At 39.2% G+C, this 18,089-nt stretch overlaps 1 protein-coding gene across 9 annotated transcripts in view; it reads right to left on the reverse strand.

Annotated features, from left to right (window-relative positions):
- The window catches only part of DMD (dystrophin), a 2,668,835-nt gene that overhangs the window by 1,780,061 nt on the left and 870,685 nt on the right, over window positions 1-18,089 (reverse strand). For all 9 annotated transcript variants that reach the window (XM_060407875.1, XM_060407877.1, XM_060407874.1 and 6 more), the window contains exons 6-7: window positions 12,162-12,334; window positions 6,034-6,152 (exon numbers count right to left, since the gene is read on the reverse strand). In XM_060407875.1, the coding sequence (XP_060263858.1) occupies window positions 6,034-6,152; window positions 12,162-12,334 (292 nt within the window). The remainder of the gene's footprint in view (window positions 1-6,033; window positions 6,153-12,161; window positions 12,335-18,089) is intronic.

The following is an 18,089-nucleotide window of genomic DNA, read 5'->3' on the forward strand; positions in this document are numbered from 1 at the left end:
ACCTGAACTGAGAATAAAGGTAGATGATAGGATATCAAAAATAAACATGAGATTCATTCTCTCTTTCTTTTCCCTTCTCCCTCTCTCTCTGTCTCATATGCTTTGTTAGCATTTCAGGTTACTGGAAGCTATATAGTAACATAACCATTTTTTAAATTTCTGTTGCAATAAGCAATTTGAAAGTTCTTGATCAGGAAACAGATCACTACAGTAATATCTTAATGTTAGTATATATCTCTCTATCACAATATTAATGCAGTATCTTTAGCCTCATTTATATGCTAATTATTTACTATTATTGGTAACCTTTTTACCCACATACAAAGTTTTCATCTATTTATTTTGCTATGTATTACAAAGTACTGCCTCCCTGCCCCTTAAAGATCTTTCTTCTATAGTAGCAATGATAAATTTGAGGATGCCTCCAGATACTCAGCTAAAGTAATCATTAATTCAAATGCATTAGATTATATTAAAGTGGCAATAGACAGTCAAAGCTAGTTATGCAATGTGTCTGCCCACAGAAAACAGAAGTGTAAAAAAAGAAGGTTCAAGATAAAAAAGTCCAAAAATACTCAGGGATATTCTAATAAGTACCCTTACTCTAATGATATGCAGGCTAGAAATATGTTAATGACATTTCTCTGGACTTCAACACTGGCCATCAGTTTTTCTAATTATGTGTCAATGCTAGTTTCTGTTCTAATCAATGCTAATTAAAGTGTATATTTAAATTATTTAACACAATATTTCCCAAATTCCTTTACTAAAACATTGTGCTGAATATACATTAAGCAAATAAGATGCCAACACTAAATCTGGTGTTGCCCATTCCTTTGCCAATACAATAATGCCATCTCTAATTTACTCATTTCAACTGCAATCTACTGAAGTTCAAAATTAAAAAAATATTTTCATTATTATTACTTAATACCATTAAATTATATAATTCAGCTCTAATGATCAAATTTTAATGCTTCCTTTACAGGATGCTTGGGGCTGGGGCACAGGGATGATCCAGAGAGATGATATGGGGTGGGAGATGGGAGGAGGGTTCAGGATTGGGAACTCATGTACACCCATGGCTGATTTATGTCAATGTATGGCAAAATAAATACAGTATTGTAAAGCAAAATAAAGTAAAAATAAAAATTAAAAAAATAAATAAAAATAAACCCTGGAAAAACTGGTCTCCTGTTGATATAATAGGCTTCCCTGGTGGCTCAGACGGTAAAGCATCTGTCTGCAGTGCAGGAGATCTGGGTTCGATCCCTGGATTGGGAAGATCCCCTGGAGAAGGAAATGGCAACCCACTCCAATACTCTTGCCTGGAAAATTCCATGGACTGAGGAGACTGGTGGGCTACAGTCCATGGGGTCGCAAAGAGTCGGACACAACTGAGTAACTTCACTTTCACTTTCTTTCATTCTGTTATTATCGTATCTGTAAAAGCAGTGGATGATATTTTCTATTTTCCATAGCAAAATAGGTAGACTAAGAACTGTCATCCAAAAAACTTCAGATTTCCTATTAGATAATTACAATTTATAATATCTCTAAAACCACTCTGCCAGAGATAACAATATTAATCAGTAATACAAAACAATACAAAAGAATATATATATTTTGTTGCTTTGCCATCAAAAAGGCAATGGCCATTTTAATTCAATATGTACTATTAAAATACTTTAATATATGGGGAAAAAGAACATTTTGCACTGCAGAGAGTTTGGCAGTAAAGTGTGTCATATATTTACAATAATAACTTCTAGTTGAAACGTTATACACATAAGGAACACCAGTCTATTTCAACCTCATTACATTCTCTGAAAACCAAGGTATTCCACAATGGGTTCTAGAAAAAAAATCAATCTAAATGATATGAAATGAGTGTGCCTGTCCATAAAAAGCTCAAGTTATTTGCATTAACAAGATCCATCTGAGTTAGTTTTCTCTTTCCACTTTAGCTTAGTGTAAATTATTTTTTAGCATTCTTATAGTTAATGGTACCAAAATGTGATGAATGGAACAAGGATAGAAACAAACAAAAAAAATCACACTACTTGCTCAAACCACCTAAAAAGAAGTCTTAAGGACTTTCTTTTACAACAAAAGCTATATATCTTCTCTTGATTACTTTCTGAAGACTAATCAGCTTCATACAGGTCAAGTGAAGTCAGAGACCATTCATTCAGGAAGAAAACTTTCAAAAAGCAGAGCTAATTCTTGGAAAAGTAGACTCTAAAAGCAACTCAAGAGTGATGCACAGATTAGCCAGGCAGAAAATAGAATCTATGTCACCATCCTCAACCTGGGAAAATGAAGTGGATTAAAACTGAACTAATTGGCTTGTTAATGTCATTTTGAGGTCATAAATATTTCTTGAAAGCCCTAGTGTTCTTCAAATTTTACTCTTGTCATTCATTTTTCATTCTAAAGTCAGTCCGGTAAACCATGGATGATGTGAGCATCATCTTGCACACCCCAGATGGAAATGACTTACTATAGTCAAAAGTCATCTAGAACTGGCACATATTTTTATCCCTGATTTTGTTTTTTTATTTCTTTAAGAGCATCTTCACTTTGCTATTCACAAGGAAAAGCTGACAAAGCATTCTCTTAATGCATAGAGTATTGTGCGGATCTGCAAACAAACCAATTTGTTTGAAACTCAGGGAAGCAAACAATGCATATGAAACCCACAAAGCACTACTGTGTGTGTCTTATAGGGAAATCATTAGAGAAAGTGAATCGAATGACTCACAATAGGATATGTTTGGAAGGAGATAAACCTTTTATATCTATGAGCATAAAGATGCATAAAGTATTAAATAATTTTACCTTAGTAGTACTTATTTTTGCATATGTTAACATTTAAACTACCAGAAACAGCTCTTGAAATTGGTTATGCTAATGTCTATTGCTACTCATTTTAAACGGCAATTCCACTTAAAGCCAAACCTCAGGCCTCAAAACAACAGTTAAGGTCAAACGAAGCATACCAAAGTCGATATACACAATATATGAAAAGCTCCAAATTATATTTCAATGACTTGTTTAATTTGTAAATCAACCCAATCAACAAAGCATATGTTTAAAATTCTAAAGACATTTTTGGGTAGGTATTTCTTTAAACCAAATGTAACTTCAATCCCCCAATAATAAATATCTTCCCAAATGTAAAGCTGATTGTTTCATTAGCCTCCTAAGGGGCATATTAGATATGAAAAGAATATTGCTTTGAAGAATAGCCGAAATCATCAAGTATAAGCTAAAAAACCAATATGTGGTTAAATAAAAATATGAACTTCTCAAAGGTAATTACTACATAGGGCATGCAAGAAGTCTATGAGTCTGCCAGTGTGTTAGGGAAATACACAAATATGCATTAAAAATTATAGCTCAGTGTATTTTCAAGAGATGATATCAATGATAATTAAAAGAAAAAATTACCTAAATCATAAGGATTTTTATTTTCTAATTAGTTAATTGCAAAGACAGAATAGTATCTCTTACAATCTAAGACTTAAGTCTTTGAACGCACATTTGATTATTTCCCTAACACACTGGCAGGAACTGATAGATAGCTAAAAAATGTTAAGATTTATACTTAATCTTTACCTTATTGAAATCCATTAAAAAAAAACTTTAATAAACCATTGTAGGAAATGGAATGCTTTTTGACTCGGAAGGGAGTCCTAAACAGCAAAAGTTTTCAGATCCAAGAGTTCATTGGCAAAATGAAACTATAACCAGTGGTTTGATATTTATTAATCAGCTTGTATTTCATACTGTGTTTGGTTGACTTCAAATTGTCAGGTTTGAGGTATTTTTTCCCTCAGTTTTTAAATTTATTTATTTTTAATTGGAGGGTAATTTCTTCACTGTGTTGAGGGTGTTCCTACAAGCCTATATGATGTGCATTTCCACACATATTTGCCACTTAGGAATATGGAATTGGGCATATCAGGCTCTTTTATGCTATAAAATACATTATTTAACTGCCTTTTTCTGATTATAGGCATATCAATCTACTTTCCGATTATGATGTGGATGTCTATTCTGGATCCGCTTACTTCACTATTCAAAGGAGGACTTAGAGATCAAAAGCCATTTTATAACTCAACAAGGAAAAGATCTATTTTAAACCTACTATTTTATGAAAAGAGAGGGCACACACAAGAATAACTTGAGCATATATCTCAGACAAAAGAAACGACCATATGCAGATTTAACAACAACAACAACAACAACAAACACTATTAACAGGCTTATCCTTCAGGTTCACACACTATAGCTCTCATTCTCAGGGACTAGAGTTTATATTTTCATTATATCTGCATCTCTACCTCACTGTAGTATGAAAAAACACATATATTGGTACTAGGAGTTAATAGTGAGGTAACCCTCCCCCATCTTGCAAGACAAGGAAATACGATTGATACAATTTCTCCCTTAGAGCTAAACCAAGAGTGGAAGGACACTGACCATCTATTGAAGCAATAAGAAGAGGTTAGAGGTATGTATTATCTAAAGGAGAGGAAACATTTCTAGTGTACATAATCTGATTCCAACTTCACAAACACATTTGCATTGCTATAATTTTCCCTTCCGAAGTCCATATACATGAGTCAATTAGATATGATTATTCTGGTTCTTGTGATTGTTACATATCTCATTTATAATATTTGAGCTTCCATTTTGATTATGTCATTTTTTAAAATCTTGTTTTGTTTAAAATTAACTCCCCCACCACTATGGGTCTGCCATGAATAAAACCCATCAATATATAGGTCTGCTATGAATAAGATAAGGCAATCAGGTTTCTGGGTCTGTGACACTAAGTAATAGATTCTGGTTGATGATAAATTCACCAGTGAAAAGCTATCCTCTGAGTTATTTTGGAACTTTTCCTGATGGGACCCATGATCACCACTCAAGGATCTCCTGATTGGGGATTGATTCAATATTCCCAAGACAGAAGAATTATATAACCCTATTCAAATATCATCTTGAATTATTAATATATCACAGATAATCAATCCCACTGATACAGCTTCTCCAACTTCTGGGTTTAGAGTGTGGTAAAGCCTCAGTAAAGAGAATATAGCTTGCAATTTCAAAGAAGCTGGCAGATTAAAAAGTGCTTCATAGGCTAGAAGAAAAGCAGAGGTCAGGAATTATTATCCCTCTAATCCACGTGTTTATAGATATGACTATGTAGCACCAAACATACGGATGGAATTTATTTAAGTGTAATATTATAAAAATACAGTAGTAGTAGTATTAGTTGCTCAGTCATGTCCAACTCTTTGCAATCCCATGGACTGTAACCTGCCAGGCTCCTCTGTCCATGGGATTCTCCAGGGAGGAATACTGAAGTGGACTGCCATTCCCTTTTCCAGAGGATCTTCCTGACCCAGGGATCGAACCTGGGTCTCCTGCATTGCAGGCAGATTCTTTACTGTTTGAGCTATAGGGAAGACCCCATGAATATAGTGCTCCCCATCAACTAAAGAAGCAGAAAACAAATAACTATTCAATGGAGGACTTCCCCACAGTGACCATTTACAACAGAATCAGCACCAGGAAAAGATTCCCTGATTTAAACAGTAAATCATATTGCCTTTTATACAGTATATGAATGAAAGTACCGAGTAGCTAATTAATTACAGCCAATTAGTGTATCAAATCTCTTGGTAGAAAAAGCAAAACAGGAACTTTTTTATAATTATTTGGAATGAGTGTACTCTAAACATAGTATACTTCATCTGTGAAGCATACACTTTCTAAAGGCTTCTGTCTTTTTCTAAAGTTTTATATTTTAGTTTCAGATACTGGAATTTGAGAACTAAGATCATATGTGACGATTCATAACACATTTCAGGAAGGCAGAACATTTTAAATACACCTGGAATACAGAAAAACACAATGTACAGTTTCTAGTTTGTGCTTAGTTTCTGAAAATGTGAAGTCTGAGATGATAAACTTTAAACTGCGCTAAAAACAGTAGCAGTTTAGAAATGTACCAACCTTCAGGATCCAGTAGTTTCTCTATGCCTAACTGATACTTGGCAATGTTGAATGCATGTTCCAGTCGTTGTGTGGCTGACTGCTGGCCAACCACACTATTCCAATCAAACAGGTCTGGCCTGAAACACATACAAATATAAAGACAAATATAAACTGATTGAAAATGTTTCATGAGATTCACTTCAATTTTGATTTTTGACTGACAGACAACCCATACCCACATTCCTTAAGAGGTGAGTGTTACTCTTCAGTACTCTTCAATGACAGTTCTCATTCAAACCAGGCACAATTATAATAGAAGATCCAGAAGAAAACAAAGTAGAATTGATTCTATCTTATCCAAGCAACAAAAATGTGTTCATCTCATCCAATCTCATGGATTTAAAGACCAGCCATTTGTTGGTATCTTCCCTGGAGAAGGAAATGGCAACCTACTCCAGTACTCTTGCCTTGAAAATCTCATGGACGGAGGAGCTTGGTGCAGACTACTGTCCATGGGGTCACAAAGAGTTGGCATGACTGAGCGACTTTACTTTTCTAATTCTATAAGCCCTGCCCAGATCTCTTGCCTGAACTTCAGACTCTAGATCCATCTGCTTACTCAGTATCTCTACTGAGAGTCATGGCAAGACTCAAGTGTTCAAAAGTAACCTAATATTCATCCCCATCACAATACCCCACCTCACCTACTTGTCTTACAGTTCTTCCTTCCTCAACAATCAATAACAAGGTCAAACTTGTGATGCTCAAGAGAAACTTGGGGTCATCTTTGATGACTCTTTCACCCTCACAGAACACTTAGTTGGAAATATATCCAGCATTTGGCCACTTCACACTATCCTCACTGCTACTACGGTAATCCAAACCCCCCTCGTAGCCTGCACAGATCACTCCATTAGCTTTCTAACTGCTTCCCTCTTCCCACCCTCACCCTTGTTAATCTGTTCTCAGCAGAGTTGTTGCAGTGATCTGGTAAAATGTTTCATTATAACCTTCTCAAATCCCTCCTATCGGGGAAGTAAACTTCATTGATTTAACTGTGACCTACAAGACCCTACATGATCTAGCTCCCCATTAACTCTCTGATTTTATTTCTTGCCTCCTTCCTCATGTTCCTCAGACAGGCTAGGTCATTTCCTGCATATGCACTTGCTGTTTCCTATGCCTGGAATTCTATTCCCCTAGACACTGACATGGCTCATTCCTCCACTTCCTTTGGGTCTTTACTCAACAGTCATGTTGATGAGTTCTTCCCTGCCCTTCATCCATATAAAATTGCCTGCCCCCAAAACAAGCATACATGGAATCATTTCCTATTCCTCTTTCAGTTCACTTCAGTCGCTCAGTCGCTCATTCGTGCCCAACTCTTTGCGACCCCATGAATCACAACTCCCTGTCCATCACCAACTCCTGGAGTTTAACCAGACTCATGTATATCGAGTTGGTGATGCCGAGAGGATGCTACAAGGAAAGGCTTAGCTGCTATTTTTCTAAAAGCAGAATTCAAAATAAACATACAACTTTATTTCTCCTGTGACTCTTTTTTTCTCTACTTGCTCCTATCCTGTTTAATTTACCAGGCTTTTGTGTACTTCTTAGTAAATATAGTCTCCTCTGTACACTCCAGATTACCTAAAATGACCAACAACCTCTTAGAACCTAAAATGTACACACACACACACACACACACACACACACACACACACACACACACACAGCTGTCTCTAGTCGTGTGACTGTATGAAAAAAAAATTAAATTCTAGACTATTTGGAGAAAGTTTTAACTTCACTATGCAACCTCTGCCCCATCTTCATTTCTCCATCTCTCAGCAAGGGAAGTGGAAAAGAATATAGGTGGGAGAGTGTGGGAAACTAGTTTCTCATCTACAGCACAGTAAACACGGTTAAATGAATATGATTTTTAAAAAAAGATTGCTTCCACATTTAAGCCCTTTTCCCTTCATCTTCTCCCCATTTCTCCCTAGCCAGTAACTCATCACCTGGATGAGGAGTTATCTGAGCCATATAATCTATTTGAGCTTCAGTGTTTTCATTTCAAAAAGAAGGTAATGATGTTCCAAATGGTCTTTGAGGTCTCTTCTGGCACTAAAATCAATCTAACAAAATGTTTTATATCATTAAAATACGCCATTTATTAACACTTTAAATAACTGTGATTTTCAAGTGCATAAAGAATTGTAAAACTAACCAACTGAAGAGGAAAGCCATATACTATCCCGTGCTAACCTAGACTGTAACTCATAAATAAGAATGTGCAATCAAGGATCGCCAGTCTTCTGAGAAAACTGACATACTGAATGAGACAGCATAGCCTAGTAGAGTTCTCTATGAATCCACAATCTGGGCTCTACCACATATTAACTGTGAAAATATTTCAATCAAAAGTGGAACCAGAGGATACAAAATGGAGAATTCCACACACGTGCCTTAAGAAGAATGTAATGTTAGAACTGAGAGCCTAGTTTTCTATAAATGCCTGTTTTACAGAAATCAAGCCTTATCTCCCAACCAATGAATATCCACTCAGAATCTTTTCCCTTCCTTAAGGCAATGAACTTACTACCTGCACTCCAGCTGAACTGTTCCCTCTTTGCGATCCTTGCCCATACACACAGTCTGCCCCAAACTCCCAAAAGACTCACCTGTATCTCACTATAGCAAGTTTCCCAAATTGCAATTCCTCTGTTATTCCTGAATAAACTCAATTTCTGATCGTTTGAGATTGCCTCCTTTTATCTTTCTATTTTGGGTGACAGTCAAATGGTCTTAGATAAATCACATAACCTCTCTGTGCCTCAGTTTCCCAATTTGTGAAATGGGGACAACGATAGTATGTAAGTCATGAGAGACAGATGGGCCATTGTCCAGAGAACAGTGCCTACACAGTAATAATTGCTTCAAAACACTAACTTCTATTACTTTGTTTTAAGCTTAATTATATTTATAAAATAACAGGAAAACATTTTCAATTTATAGATTCAAGCCCAAACTTATAGAACAGATACAAATTTATAAAACTGTTGATGCAAGAATACTAATATAATAATAGAATAGAAGGTGGAAGAGAAGAAGAGGAAGTATGTATAAGGATGATAATTTCCTCATCCTTCTTTTCAGGTGAACAGACCTTGTCTAAACTTGATAAAAATAGGTATACAACTGGCATTTAAACTCACACAGGCAACAACTGTAAGAATAAAATGATTATAACATAGTAATGAAATCAAGAAATAGATGGGGGTGAGATATAAGATGTGCGGGCTTCACATTAAGGAATAAATCCACCTACTGTCAGAAATGAATTAATCAAGAAATAAAATATTTATAATTATGAAAACCATCAGAGAGAATAATAGAAGTTGCCAACAGTAACCACTAGCAAGTAGAGTGTGATGGAGTAGGACTGGGGTCAGGAAGATATATTTTATTTCTTTCTGTCCTTTTCCTCCCTCTCTAATGTCTAACTGTTTTTAAATCATGCGCTATGTTACTTCTATGGGAATAAATTAAGAAATTAGAAAGAAAATTTTATTGCAACTGTATACTTAGTGCAATTTATTTGCATAGTTTGAGCATGTCTTATATCTTGTGAAAGTCGCTCAGTTGTGTCTATTTGAGACCCCATGGACTGTAGCCTGTTAGGCTCCTCTGTCCATGGAATTCTCCAGGCAAGAATACTGGAGTGGGTAGCTGTTCCCTTCTCCAGGGGATCTTCCCAACATTTTGGGGGATCAAACCCAGGTCATCAGCATTGCAGGCAGATTCTTTACCAGAGCCACCAAGGAAGCCCAAGAATAATGGAGTGGGTAGCCTATCCTTTCTCCAGTGGATCTTCCCAACCCAGGAATCAAACTGGGCTCTCTTGTATTGCATATGGATTCTTTACCAGCTGAGTTAATTATCATTTGGTTGTTTTTCCCACAAAGTAGAATCTGGCTTTCTTTTAACTGCACTTTAGTGAACTCTGTCTTTTAATTTAATACTTTTAATTCCTTACATATTAAGAGAAAATTTAGCCTTAAAGAAAATTAAAACCACTAACAGCCTGATCTTTGGCAAGGCTCTTTGTCAATTCCTATGCTCTTTATCAAGTTCATGCCTTTGTTCTACATAATCTCTCAATTATTGAAATCAGGACACCTCATGACATTCCTGTGTTCCAATGACAACCATCCTGGAGCAAAAAGTTCAACCATTTTCTTTCTCTTTAGATAAATAATATGAACATCTGTCAGAGACAAAAAGAAGACAAAGATGATTCATGAAAGAGTATTAGCAACTTTGAGAAACCTTTTGAGAAGTAACCATGTTATGTATAAAAAAGGAGTTACTGATGATTCATTCAATATGATAGAAGAATATATCAATGGAGATATTTGGAGAGGCAAAGAGTAGGTCAGGGACAGGGAGGGAAACCTAGATATGTTTACTGCATTACTTAGAACTATTTTCAGAAATCATGAAATAAAATATTAACAAATGTAGTCTGTGAACATGCTGGCAGGACTGAAGTGGTCCACTTGAAAAGGAAATGTTAACAAGCCAACAAGGACCACATAACCTGATCCTCAATATTTCTGTTCATCTGCAAATATGTACATGAACAGCAAGATCAATATGTTCTGGCCCTTACCGTGATGCATGTGGCTGCATAAATGAATACTGCCTTATAATGCAGAATGAACGTCTCTATCCCCTCTCATCTGGCTTTACTGAGGCTGTGGAATATTTTCCTTCTTGTCACATGTTGGGGAAAACAATGTTTTAACGTTGTTTAACATGCCAACTGAGAGTGAGCCTGCCTTCTTTCCAAAATCAGGTTGCTGAGTCATTCACCTGGAAACTCAGTCTGGATGGGGTTAATTAAACCCAGCTGGAGCAAGACACCTGACAAAGATGCTTATTTAGAGAGTGTTTGCTCCCGGATTAGTAAACCAGAAAGAAAATTTATATTCTGGACATTTCTAGAAGCAAGATTGGCACAGGAAAATGGTAGAGTAGACCCGTCGAGAAGAGTAAGATCAAAGTGAGAAAAGATAAACTGCATTGAAAATCAGGGAAGATGCAGACCAGTGGCATTTCAAACACAGTTAATAAGGCAAGCATTTGACCCTGGGGATTGGGCTGGGGAAAAGAAATGGGGAATAAGAAAACCAAAGCAGATGTTCCTTACAGATAATGTATTATACATAGAATGTATATTAATGCATTCATTATATATAATGCATATATTTACCGTGTTGTTTTGCTTTTTCTTGAACTGTTATTAATTCACTTACTGATCTCCTTTATACAAGAAAAAGCAAACAACTATTTTGCTATCTTAGAAAATATAATAATGTGAATACAGTTAAGGACATTTGGTTCACTATGTCACACTGAGTTCCTCTTATAAGACCGACAGAACAACTCTCTCTGATGCTTTACAGGAATTGCTTTGCTGTTACAAAGCAGTTGTTTCTTTTGTTATTCTGAGCCCTGAGTCACAGAATTAATTGTGGTCTGCTCTTTGCCTTGGTTGCTAAGATGCTCAGAACCTTTTCTAACCCCCGAATGTATATTTTATATATATACATATATATTATATCTACATACACACACACACACACACGCATGCACAGCCTTATAGTTTTTGCTATCTAAGTGTGTATCTGACAGGAGAAATGTTACTTTTTCACATTATTAATCTGATGATGGTAATTGATTATTCTATAGCCACTCACATAAGATCTGCAACTATTTTTAATGCTAGAGTTGACTCTCATATTAACACGTTATTTGTACAGAAAGAGCAACTCTATTCTTGGCAAAGTTAGAATGTAACCTTGATTTTCTGGCAGTCTCAATTTCAAAGGTGCTGATCCCCTCCCCCATCATAATCACATACATGCTCTGATAGTTTTAATATTTCGACAACTAAGTGATATATCACTTAAAAACCAGAATATTCTTATTCAGAGGATCCCAATGGATGGATAGATCAATATGGTCAACATAAAATTACATTGCATTGTGGAAAATGACCTGGAACCAGCCTGGACAAAAATATATCAGTCTCTAAATTAATACTTACAAAAAATTATTCAGTGTCTCAGAAATCTCCTTACCTATGACTGTGGATGAGCGCATTCAAAGCCAAACCATCAGACCAGCTGGTGGTGAAGTTAATGACATTAACCTGTGGATAATTACGAGTTGATTGTCGGACCCAGCTCAGGAGTATCTTCTCACTGTTGGTTTGTTGCAATCCAGCCATGATATTTTTCATTACATTTTTGACCTACGTGTGGAAAGAAATTTTCATAAGAAAATGTATGAATAAGAAGCACACAAACTTAAACCTAACTAGCTCAGCAGTGGTGATGGATTTACACTGATCAGGAAACCCTCCCATGATGAAGGCTTGGCCAGTTATGGGCACCCAGATTCACCCACTCCTAGAAGACAGGACAAAGGTCAGTTTCCTCCCTGCCTCGAGAATGCACAGGGAGCTGGTGCTCCTTGAACAAAATAATCTTGAAAGATCATTCTCAACAAAGTGTCTGGCATGAACCAGAGCACCAACTTCAGACAAAAATGACTGGGGCCCAACAGGTTGGCCCTGGGTTGGTTTCTGCCTTATTTGCCCCTCTGCTGGCAGCATGAAATCCTTCCCACGAAGGGTGGGTAAGGAGTCCCTTTGTGCTTGTTTTGGACAGGGAAGTGAAAGGGCTTCAGGTCAATGAAACAGACGTGGTCGAACACTCAAGATGCTCACACGCGCAGAGAAGTTAGATGGTGCTAAGTCAAAGGATACAGTCTTGTGTGCTGGGCTCAGGAACACCTGCCACCACCCGCCCTGCTACCACCCCCCTCCCCCCCACGGCCGGGTGGTCAGGAGGCTGGCTCCATCAGCAACTGCCGCTGATCCTCTGAGAAGTCATAGCCTCCTTCCCAACACACAGTTCCCAGACCACCTCCAGAGTCACCGTCAGAATTCTCTACTTCTGCCTTGTCGGCTGTGGTCATCTCTGCAGCGTCCCCTGGTTTAAGAAATTCGGCCATGTTGCAAAAGATAAGGTTGAAGTCAAGAGCAAACAGCATGATGGCCAAGAAAACCCAACGCCGGGGCCTGTCCCAGTTATTTCGAAACAGGCGTGATGGAGATGGTGAAGGAGATGAGGGCTGCTGTAACGTCTCCTAGGAAGTCCAACAGGGGCCTGCAGCAGCCCTGCCACTTGTTCATCAGCCTGGCAGCAGCGAGGACAAAATCGAGGGCTGGCAGGGACCCCAGCAAGAGCGTGGTGAGGAAGGCAGAGGCTGCAGGAGAGAAGCGACTCTGCCACCAGAAGGCAGCCTCCGAGCAAGCAGGGAAGGGAAGGAGGCTGGGAGTGCGCCAGCAGGTGCGCAGGACCCCTGGGTCCTGAGAGGGGGGCGGAGGTCATGTGGTGGCATTGGCTGGGCCCCTCCCACCCGGCTCCCTGAAAGGGAGCAGAAACCAAAACTGCAGGAGAAGGAGAAAAAGACCAGATTTGGTTTTCTTTTTATGAATTGGTTTCTGCCCATTTGATTCTCTCCTTGGCTCTGTGCAGGTGCAAATGCCATTCGGCAGCTGATTGTATTTCCAACTGTCATTCTTCTAACTCAGCTGACGCAGAAATCCATTTTCTAGGTTTCCAGGATGCAGTTGACACCTCATTATGGGACAGACCACCTACATATTCTGTTAAAGGAATAATTACCAGGCTACTTCTTTAATATAAGCCAGGCCCCTTATCACATACTTAAAGGAAGCGTATAAGTAAATGTGATTTGTTTTACCACCAAGGGCTTCCCTTTCAGCAAGTGTAAGGTCCATAGACTACCAACATTTGATCAGGTGATGAATATTTATTGTGTATTCTAAATATGACATTTTATTTTGCTTCTTCATCCATGCAGAAGTTAACAAATGCCTTTGGGGAAAATACATATTTTAACATCTCCAGTGTTAGTCATCCTTTTATGAAAGATTCAAAGCAAATTTTAGGATAGACTATTAAATCGAACTTTAAAATACTTGAAAAGGATTTAAGATGATGTTTTGTAAATGTGGTAACGATGTGAAGATGTGAAATCTCTACATACGTTTGTCACCATCCCTTGATAGCTAAATCTATTATGTAGGGGTGGATTATCCAGTTTTCTTAATTCCTTCCTGACCTGCTTATTTAGCCAGTTACTTAGTGAATAAATAGGTCAAATAGTTATGTAAGATATGTCATTTTCCTCATCATATTTTCAAGTTATAAAATACGCAGCCTCCATGTACAGAGACCGTTGGATGAATCCTGTGCTGAACCAGGGTCGGGATAGCATATACTGGCTCAGGAGCTGTGATGGATTCGCACTGATCAGGCAGCCCTCCCATGATGAATGGGATTCATTTGTGAAATCCTTGGCCAGACTGCCCTCTATGCACATAATGTTAAAGGACGACAGAGTATTCAATCCAAAGCTCCGTTAGCATCGTTATGTCACTAATTCAGCTTATCAGCCTCAGCCTCATTGCTGTTGCTTCTACCTGGGTGCAAATGTTGCTGAGAAAAAAGAATTATGAAGGGCAATGTGAGGTAACAGTTCTTATGCTGCTGCTGCTGTGTCGCTTCAGTCGTGTCCAACTCTGTGCGACCCCATAGACGGCAGCCCACCAGGCTCCCCTGTCCCTGGGATTCTCCAGGCAAGAACACTGGAGTGGGTTGCCATTGCCTTCTCCACTGCATGAAAGTGAAAAGTGAAAGTGAAGTCGCTCAGTCGTGTCCGACCCTCAGTGACCCCATCGGCTGCAGCGTACCAGGCTCCTCCGTCCATGGGATTTTCCAGGCAAGAGTACTGGAGTGGGTTGCCATTTTCTTATATTCCTACATAAAAGACAGTTCCCAAGAAATCTGTATTTTAAGTAGGAAGCAGAACAGGCTCTATCTTAAAAGCAGGACTCCATCTTGGGATGGACTGTGGACTTTGAGCTATATGCCCAGTATCTATGGAAACCACATACCAACTGGAAAACCAGGCCCCCAGAAGGAAGAGCCCCAGGGCTTTCCATCTCCTGCAAGAATACCCTAAACCCTAATTATCTGTGTAACCGAATAGAATCATATATTCTATTATGCTTATTGGGGTATGACCACAAGCCTACTGATAATTGTCCACTGTTAATTACCTAGGCTTAAGGCTTATGAATCACGGGTTAACTTTGATTGTATCTTTGTTTTTCCTTTGTTCAGACTAGTTTCAGGGAATTTTGGGGAAGTGGGTTTGAACATATATGCTTAGGGTATATAAGGTCCTTGTCTAAGAGGAGACTCTGCCTTGGGCCTGCTGGTGTAATAAACTGCACTCCACTATCCGCATTGTCCTTCTGAGTGAGTTAGTTTTCCGCGACGTGTGGCTACAACATATTAAGGATCAACCTCAGTCAGACAAGGTTTCCCTGGTGGTTCAGTGGGTAAAGAATCTGCCTGTAATGCAGGAAATGCGGTTCGATCCTTGGATTGGCAAGATCCCCTGGAGGAAGAAATGGCAACCCACTCCAGTATACTTGCAGGGATAATCCCATGGACAGAGGAACCTAGTGGGCCCCAGTCCACGCAGTCACAAAGTGTCAGATATGACTGAGCGGCTAAGCGCACACACACAGTCAGTGAGACACTGAGCTGCTCCTAAGGTAAGTTTTGAAGCAAAAAAAAAAAAAAAAAGTCCCCCACCCTCAGAGCTCATTGCCCCGAGAGTTATTTATAGTTTAAATAACTGTGTGTGTGTGTGTGGGGGGGGGTGTATACAGCTATTTTTAAAAGGAAAAAAGAAGAAACGTCTTTGAGCACTCATTTTAAAAAAAATGACCAGGAGTTAATGGGGCAAAGAAGGTGGGATAGACGTGGAGACATACTACCAGGATTCTCCTTTAAGGAAGGGGCTTGTTTCTCCAACTGTCATGAGCAGAAGTTACCCCTGAGTCCCCTCAGGAACTACTTGAGTTTCTGAGGCATGTCACCTAAGGTCACAACCCTCCTAGGACAGCCCACCTATCAACTGATAAAGGGAAAGTGTATAAAGACTCAGCCATGTCAGCCCCACTAAGCACAACTCTGAAGACTCATTCTAGCTCCCAGCTTTCCAGAGTTCAAGAAGGCTCTTGGGTGTGTATCCATTAACATCCTGCCTGCAATCTCAGAGTCTGTGTCCCAGAATCCATGCTGTGACTAAAAGGAGTTACAGCAGAGGGGCATGACTGCAGAGAGGAAGGAGTAGTTTTCTCTTAAGACAAAGAATGGATGGTAGTGTGTGAAAGGCCTGCAGAAGACTGGATTATGGCCTGTTTTGCCCAGAAGGCACTAGGTAGGCAGGAAGTTACAGAAAGGGCTTTCAGCAGCACAAAATCCATCTTTCTCTGACCCATATAAGATAATACAAACATTCCAGTGTGCAGGATCCCTACAACTGGGTATTTCTTTGTAGGCAGCCAGCAAAGGTGGGGGCCGACCTGATACCAGCTCAATTTAGTGGCTCAACCTGATACTGAGCAAGAACCCTGTGGGACTCTTGGAAATAAAAGCCGTCCTGTGTCCCCCATTTCTTAATTACAGGAAATAGGCTTCCTTCAGCCTCCAAACGGAGAAAGCAATGGCAACCCAATCCAGTACCCTTGCCTGGAAAATCCCATGGATGGAGGAGCCTGGTAGGCTGCAGTCCACGGGGTCACTAAGAGTCGGACACAACTGAGCAACTTCACTTTCACTTTCATGCACTGGAGAAGGCAATGGCAACCCACTCCAGTGTTCTTGCCTGGAGAATCCCAGGGATGGGGGAACCTGGTGGGCTGCCGTCTATGGGGTCACACAGAGTCAGACACAACTGAAGTGACTTAGCAGCAGCAGCCTCCAAGACCTTCCCTGAGTTCCAATCAGCAGGTTCAAACGGTTGCTAATTAGGGAAATAAGGGGATACAGAGACAGGGAGGAGCAGTCAAGAAAACAATAGTGCAGCCTTGGGAGCAAGGTCCTAGTTTTCCCTCAAGGGATACATATAACAATACCTTTGAACTGTTTTGCAGAGACTGAAACCCCTACCAGGTGGAAGAAATTAACAGGTAATAATTGGAAATTGCCCACAAGCACTGTAGACCCCAGACTGGCTGGAACCAGAAGGTTGATGATGCTGATTCCCACGTACCTTCCCTCCGACCAACCAGAAGAAAATCCATGACCTGATCACACTCTTTCCTTTGAACCTTTACTATAAAACTCCTCACTATGAACCACTCCCCTAGGTATGGTGACAGTTTTGATGGCATAATCCCCCTGTGGCCCCCTTTGCCTGGCAAAGCAATTAAGCTATTCTTTTCTACTTTAGCCAAAGCTCTGTCTCTGAGAATTAATTCTGTGTCTGGGTACAGGGACCGGATTTGCCTTCATTAGCAGGATGTGTTTTTATCTCCAGCTGGTTCCCAGAACTGAGTTGAAACCCCCTCCTTCCACAAAAAAAAGATGGTTTGTACTTTTAAAAGATGTAAGAAAGGGACACCTAACACATACTTTCTACTTAACAATTTTGCTCAAAGTTGCTTGCTCCTCAATACAGTCATTATTTTTCTGGCTAATGATTTCATTTAAGTAGAAATTGGAAATCCAGTGATAGAGGAAATGGGATGGACATTCCAGAGTTTCTGCAAGTTCAGAGAGGCCACCATGGTACGAGTAATAGCAAAGTATGTAACACTGGAACCAAAGATTAACATCTTTCCATCACTTCATGTCCTTCTTAACCTGATAGGCCTGGAAAGTGTATTAGGTTGTCCAGAATGTCCTTTAATCTTGACTGAGATTCAAGGGCTTCTTTGACTATTTAACAGGAAAGCAAATACGCACTCTTGGTAAAAATATCTTTTGTGATTCACTGGGTTATTATGAGGAGTACTGAGTGGGGGTAACTCATAAACAGTGTTTTAGAAGTTTTAGAGACCAGGACAGTGTGATAGAAGAGAGGGAAGGAGGTAGAGGCTGGGAAGAGTCTACATC

Source organism: Ovis aries, chromosome X (assembly GCF_016772045.2).
Source record: "Ovis aries strain OAR_USU_Benz2616 breed Rambouillet chromosome X, ARS-UI_Ramb_v3.0, whole genome shotgun sequence".
Taxonomy (NCBI): domain Eukaryota; kingdom Metazoa; phylum Chordata; class Mammalia; order Artiodactyla; family Bovidae; genus Ovis; species Ovis aries.